Raw genomic sequence first — 7,223 nt, forward strand, 5'->3', positions numbered from 1 at the left:
TCCGCCACAATTCATAATTTTATTGACGACATCTTTTTAAAGTTACGAGTGTTTATCTTAAAAGATCTGAAATAAAAGTCTTTTTTATAAGTTGTCAAACAAATTGTTAATCAAAGAATTAATATTTTGAGACTTCAAATTATAAAGATTAAGATGACAACGGATCCAAAATTTAAAGCTTCATTAATTTATTTTATGTGATGTTATCACCCGAGTCATTATGTATACTCTTAAAATTACATACTTGATTTGGACTTTAAAGATACTTTTAGTTAATAACAATAATTGTTAATTCGTTTTTTGGACTTTGAACCCTAATTCTTTTAATACAGAAAAAAATTATCGTCATAAAACTCCAATTGTTGTCATAATAGCCACATTTATCTTAAGTTGATTTCATACATCATTTTAATTTTTTTTATAGTAACATCCTTTTGTTTCCTTTCTCTCTCTATTGTATCAAAGCAAATTGTTGTAATTTTTTTTTCCTTCAAAAGAGTTTGAAAGTACCTCATAAAATAATAGTATTGTGACTATCAAATTTTACTGATTCATTTGCTATAAAAAGAGATATATCCAAATTCTAATGAACTTTATTTTTCTTTCTTTTTTTCAATGAAAATGATTTGAGTATTGCTATAACCAAGTTTGTTATAGCTGTGATGGTTTACAGTAATGATTATAATGATTTGAAGGTGAAAATAATTATTTGTGTGGTGAATTTCACTATATGAACATCATAGTATATTTGAAAAAAAAATTAGTATACGTAGGTGTATAGGATTATATATACAATACTATACATATGACATTCAAGTACATTCAAATTGATATACAAGTGTATATATATATATATATACTAAATACTTGTGTAATTAAAAAAAACCTCGTCATATTATACATTTTTTTGGTAGAAAATTTTTCTATTAATAAAGTCAAGATCTTAAACGACAAGAATACGTTAAAAAAACCTAAAATATTACAAGTATATATATCATATATGTACTAAATAAAACTTATGTAATTAAATAAAAAAACTCGTGATATTATATATTTTTTTGGTAGAAAATTTTTCTATTAATAAAGTCAAGATCTTAAACGACAAGTATATATATAAAATAAAACTTAAAATACTTCTTGAGAATCACATAAATATCATAAGATACTTCATGTATCAATCCTAAAAAGTATTTCTAAAATTACTATATTTTTTCTTGTCTATTACGTCTAAATATTTATTAATTTATTACGTCTAAATATCTTTCAATTTACACTGTAAGTATATATAACTTGAATCTTCTAGAGTGATATAGACATTTCTAGTAGTATATGTGTCCCACCCAAAGAGGACTCTATGCCTATATGAGACAAAAGGCCACAGCACATAATACCAACAACACTTGCTGTCACTATGAAGCCCAAATACTAAAGAAAAATTTGCTCTTTTTTTTTTCATCAAAACCTACCAACCCTAACCCCTAAATTCTCTCTATCTACTCCTATACATGCCTTCCTGCCAAAGTTCTCTAATCCCAAATGATGTTCAGACATGAAACTCTAGGACCCATTTCAGCTGTATGTTTCTATGTACATTCAATGTATCTCATAACAGGTTTCTAGATCTGTATAGCTGCTGATCATGGATCAGTCCTTTTTCTCAAATCTTGAATTGATGGTGTAGATTGAGTTTTGTATGTAGAATTGCTGCTTGGGTGTGTTTAATTTCATCATTTGGAAGGACATTTTGGTGGGTTTCTCTTATCTTGTTTGTTGTTCGGTGTATGACTGCTAGGGTTTCTCTATTTTATTCAAGATTGTAGCTTTTTTTAATCAAAGATTTGATTTTTACTGTCAAAGATTGGATCTTTAGCTTTGCAGATGGCTGGTTATCAACAGAGAACTGACTTTATTTCTGGGGTTTATCAAGAAACGGGATCTGGGTACTAGGTGCTGGAGGATTTTGGGTTTGGTGCAAAATTCCCATAAAAAATTGGTTCTTGTAAAGGTGAATTAGGTTGCATTGGGTGTTGTATAGTTTATTATCTGTTGAGGTTTAGGTGGTAGCATGTCCTTTAAGAGTATGATTCAGGACATGAAGGATGAGTTTGGGAGCATTTCTCGGAAAGGATTTCGCTCCAGGTCACATAGGGTGGTTCAGGATTGTACCGTGACTGTCGATGCGTTGAGGCAAAGTTGTTGGGCCAACATGCCGCCTGAGCTATTGAGAGATGTGCTGATGAGGATTGAGGAGTCGGACTCTGATTGGCGTCCAAGGAAAAATGTTGTGGCGTGCGCTGGTGTTTGCAGGAGTTGGAGGGAAATTATGAAAGAGATTGTTAAAACACCTGAAGTTAGCGGAAAATTGACGTTCCCAATCTCCTTGAAGCAGGTTTGTCTCTTGTTTTTTACTAAACTATTAGTGTTGCAGTGTATGTATGCCTTTACATTCTTGTTGGGGATGAACTTTATAGTTGATGTTATATCTACTATTGCTGTTAGATAAGCATTTGTTTTTCTAATAAATGTCAACCCTCTAATTACCATTTTTAGTGATAGTTTTAAAATACTATGTATAGTGATAGTTTTAAAAAAATATCAAACATAGTTGTACTTCGGATTTTGTAGCAAATCTCTAGTACCCTTGCTCCTCCCTTCCATTCCCATGTTCTTCTTTGTTGATGCCCATTGATTTACCCCAGGGTCCTCTTTACTCTTTTTTTCTCATTTCCTTTTTTTTTTCAAGTGATTGTCAAAGTTGTAGCTAGAAATGTTGATGATTTGTATCTGGGATGTTTCTGGGCATGTTCATAGGAGGTACATTGACGCCCTAATGAGAAGGTGCTGGAGGCTGGTGGTAGGGGGCACGTAGAAGATTATAGGTAGGTTGAAAAAGTATTGGGTAGAGATGATTAGATAGGATATGGTGCATCTTCATATTACCGAGTACGTGACTCTATATAAGGAGGAGTAGAAGTCATGTGTAGGGTAGAAGGTTAGTCGGGGTTAAATGTTGTCTTTTCATGCGAAGGTTTAGACTTGCTATGGTCTGTTGTGGTACTTGTCGTACCCTTGTAGTTTTTGTCAATGTTGTTTACTTTGTTTCAATTATCACTCTTTTTTGGTTATTATTATATTTGTCTTATTGACTTTACATTGTTTTCTTTTTAACAATTATGTTCTTCATTGGTTTCTTCTTCTTTTACATGGATTTGATATATTTGAGTAGTCGGACATAGCCTCTCCACCTCCATGACGTAGTGGAAAGGTGTGTGTACTCTCTACTCTCCTCAGACCCCACTTAGTGGAATTTCATTGAGTATGTTGTTGTTGTAAAGCATACTGAATTAATGCAAGTACAAAAGTTACAACAACAACATACTTGCTGAAATACCACAAAAAGGGGTCTAGGAAGGGTAGAATATGTTTCCAAAAGACTCTCGGCTCAAGTGTAGCAAATTCAAGTACAAAGAAGAAGAAAACAATGTAAAAAACATAACAAGGAAAGCGGTGGAAAGCCTACAAGAACAAAATAATGTGATAATTGAAACACAGCTATAACCGATGACAATAGATATCAAAAGCAAAAACTAAAATAATATGACTAGTACAACAACAAATACCAACAAGCCTAAACCCGCGAAAAAACAAGACAACACTCCACTTCTAATCTTTTACCCTAGTATGCGTCTTCCGCATCATTCTATTTAACGTTATGTCCTCGGTAACCTGAAGTTATATCATGCTCAGTCTAATCACCTCTCCCCAATACTTTTTTGGCCTACCTCTCCTCGTACCTCCTATAATCAACCTCTTGCACCTCCTTAGTGGGGCGTAGCTCGATCATACTTTCCTCAGGCCTCATCAAAGAAAGTTACAAAGAGCAAAACTATACTCTTCTTTTTAGAAGGGGTGGGTACTCTAGTTGAAATGTCAAAGCAAATAGCTATTTCGAGCAACCATAACTTAGTTTGAACCAAATAGCAAACCTCATAAATTCTCAGTAGTTGGTACACCTGCAGATCTTTATTCACAGCAAGAGATGGGAGATAACTTAGTTTGAACCATATAGCAAACCTCTGTAGTCTGTATGCTTGTAGTTCTATTAAATCCTTATTTACAGCAAGAGATGGGAGATCTTTGACCTTTATTACATTCTCATTAAGTTTAATATTCATGTTCCCATTAGATTACTCTGTAGCACATTCAAGATATTATTATGGTATGCTTCACTCATGATAAATGTTTGCGACATGTTTTATGACCATAAACAACTATAGACCTGCAACCTACTGCATTTATGCACTTGAGTGAAGATTCTGCTGAAGTAGTGTTGCAGACATTCTCTACTTAAGGCAGGGTTGTTGTTTAATTTGTGCGAGAGTAACTCCAACTGGAACTTTAGCGGCATTTGGAAAGGTCCTGTGTTCTACAACATTTAACTTTGGTAAATAATAACTATTGACTGAATATGCATTCAATGCACTCGAAAGTGGGGAGGGTAGTAGGGAGATAGAGAACAAACAGACGGAACAATTATTGCAACAGTCATGAAGAGAGATGATTGTAGCTTATTAATACAATATGCTCAGTATATGCTTTATATATACCAAGGACTGAAAAATTCTGTCAACCTACAAAAAACCTTTTGGAATGATATTTTGCTAAGACTGCTAGCAACTGTCTGTTGGAATTACTACTGAACAGTTTTACTTTTTCAAGCTGTTATAGAGTTATCATCTAAGCTATATTTTACGTGTATTTGTTGCTCATACCACTTTGAGCTGATGGAACAAAACCAGTTGCTGCACACGATTTATTTATGTTGTTATATATTGTTCTCTAACATTTACATTCCCGTGTACCTATTTCCCTTTTCCCAGTTAAAGTATGCAAACTAGAACAATCTTTATCTGCTTGCAAATCACACTGAATGATCTCTTTCTCCTCTTCCTGCAGCCTGGTCCAAGAGACAAACTTGTTCAATGTTTCATCAGAAGGAACCGCAGCTCACAGACATATCACCTCTTCCTTAATTTAAATGAAGGTGAATAAGCATTTCTTTCATTTTCATTTTTTCTTTCTAGGTGTATTAAGCACCCTTCTTGTACTTTCCTTTTCAGTGCTTCATTTGGTACAATCAGATCATCGTAGGCTTCCTTTTCTATACCTGCACCTATATAGGATTTCATTGCTTATATGATTCATGCTAAATGATATTGCACTTACCTTCACTACTTGGCTTTTCATACAGTTGCTAACGATGACGGTAAGTTCCTTCTTGCTGCTCGGAAGTGTAAAAGGCCAACATACACAGATTACATCATTTCTTTAAATGCCGAAGTTGCTTCCAAGGGTAGCAGCACCTACATTGGGAAGCTGAGGTTTGTCGCCGTAGTACGTTATTTGTTACTTTATAGTCATCTTGCTGACTGCTTTCTCCTTGCTGAACTTTGTAACAGATCCAACTTCTTGGGGACCAAGTTCACTGTCTATGATGCACAACCATCCAATGCAGGAGCTAAAGTCAGTAAATGTCGCTCTACTAGGTTTGTTGGGATGAAACAAGTCTCTCCAAGAATACCCACTGGCAACTATCCTGTAGCTCACATCTCATATGAGTTGAATGTCCTGGGGGCTAGGTAAGAGATCGTTCCTTTTGTGTGCTTTTATCTACAGGAATATCCAATAAAGGAAATACTCCCTGCATGCCTAACTGGCTGGCATTGTTCATTCTTCAGTTGTCCATAAAATCCAATTAGCTCTTATTAAAAGAACGTAAAAGTTAGCGCCAGTTCATACCAAAAAGTAAATGTCAAGATTAATTTAATAAGTTTTTGGTGTCATAAGAATATTACACTTTTAGAGGTTGAAAACATAATGGCTACTTTTCTTACTGATTGAAGAAAGGGTGGTTGTTTACCTGTCTTTTACTTGCCAATTGAAATAAATTGTTTTTTTTGGGTGTCAGGGGGCCCAGGAGGATGCTGTGTATCATGGACGCGATTCCGGCTTCTTCTATTGAACCTGGGGGTTTAGCCCCTACGCAAACAGAATTTGTTCCAGTGAATGTAGATTCCTTCCCCTCCCTCCACTTTTTTAGATCAAAATCAACTCGCGTGGATAATTTCTCATCCGGGCCTTTACCAAGTCCAAAAGATGAAGTTCTAACTTTGAAGAACAAAGCTCCTAGGTGGCATGAACAACTCCAATGCTGGTGTCTTAACTTCAATGGCCGGGTGACGGTCGCTTCTGTAAAAAACTTTCAGCTAGTTGCTTCTCTTGGGGATGGAGCTGGACAGGAAAATGAGAATGTTATTCTCCAATTTGGGAAAGTGGGAGAGGATTTGTTCACCATGGACTATCAGTATCCTATCTCTGCATTTCAGGCATTTGCTATCTGCCTCAGTAGCTTTGACACCAAAATCGCCTGCGAATGATGAGATAACAGGTGCTTCTGCTGTAACCTTCTCCTCGAAAAAAACATCATTTGATGTATGTACAATCTCTCATTTCTGTAATGATCGGTAGACTGAATCGTGCAGGTTCTGCAAGAAGTACTGAGGTGTTTGGATTGGGAGATTGCACTAACCCTATTTACGTTGGTTACTGAACTAACGCTCAGTTAAATTGCAGTAGGTATGTTTGTTATTGAGGATTAATCACCCGTTCTTCATGCTCTTGGACCTTCCGTTTCTTGGTTTTTTGTAAATAGACAAGGATGTTTCTACAGTTTGGTTCATCCAACTTAAGTATTTCTATTAGCACAATGTTGAACTGTAATACATATTGCACCTATATCTCCTGTGTGAGATGTACTTAAATTTCTAAATTTTTATGTTCTCTCATATAGTACAAAACTATATCGTCTCATTTTGTTTTTATAACCATTGAATTTTTGAATGAGACGCGAACTCCGCGTAGAGATAAAAGACCAATGTCAGCCCAACAGGCTAGACGTATGGACATCTTCTCCTTTAGAGTGGGTTTGAGTAACGTGTAGTTTGGGAATCGACTGGTGATTTTTGTTATGGCATCGATATCTCCGACTTCAAGTTACTGTTTTAGTGGAATACCCTTGCTATTAGGGTTAGTAATGTGCAATTATTTATATGGCTATTGACAAGTGCAATAAATTAAAATGGGTCTATTGCTGAACAAAACCAATTAATAGGATATCGAAGTGGGTCTCTGTGGAGCACTAAGAGACCAAACTGCAAATCCAC

At 35.2% G+C, this 7,223-nt stretch overlaps 1 protein-coding gene across 3 annotated transcripts; it reads left to right on the forward strand.

The window, feature by feature from the left end:
• The first annotated feature begins 1,387 nt into the window (after nucleotides 1-1,387).
• Nucleotides 1,388-6,881, forward strand: LOC107031484 (tubby-like F-box protein 3). 3 transcript variants are annotated; one of them, XM_015232884.2, is made up of 7 exons: nucleotides 1,389-1,747; nucleotides 1,871-2,389; nucleotides 4,957-5,044; nucleotides 5,252-5,381; nucleotides 5,460-5,639; nucleotides 5,969-6,448; nucleotides 6,543-6,881. In XM_015232884.2, the coding sequence occupies exons 2-6, from the start codon at nucleotides 2,066-2,068 to the stop codon at nucleotides 6,435-6,437; spliced, it is 1,191 nt and encodes a 396-aa protein (XP_015088370.1). In that variant the 5' UTR covers nucleotides 1,389-1,747; nucleotides 1,871-2,065; the 3' UTR covers nucleotides 6,438-6,448; nucleotides 6,543-6,881. The 3 variants fall into 3 exon arrangements, with proteins under 3 accessions (XP_015088371.1, XP_015088370.1, XP_015088369.1); XM_015232885.2 differs by having other exon boundaries at nucleotides 1,388-2,389; nucleotides 6,529-6,881; XM_015232883.2 differs by having other exon boundaries at nucleotides 1,389-2,389.
• The last annotated feature ends 342 nt before the right edge of the window (nucleotides 6,882-7,223 follow it).

The sequence above is a fragment of the Solanum pennellii genome, chromosome 9 (assembly GCF_001406875.1).
Source record: "Solanum pennellii chromosome 9, SPENNV200".
Classification (NCBI taxonomy): Eukaryota; Viridiplantae; Streptophyta; class Magnoliopsida; order Solanales; family Solanaceae; genus Solanum; species Solanum pennellii.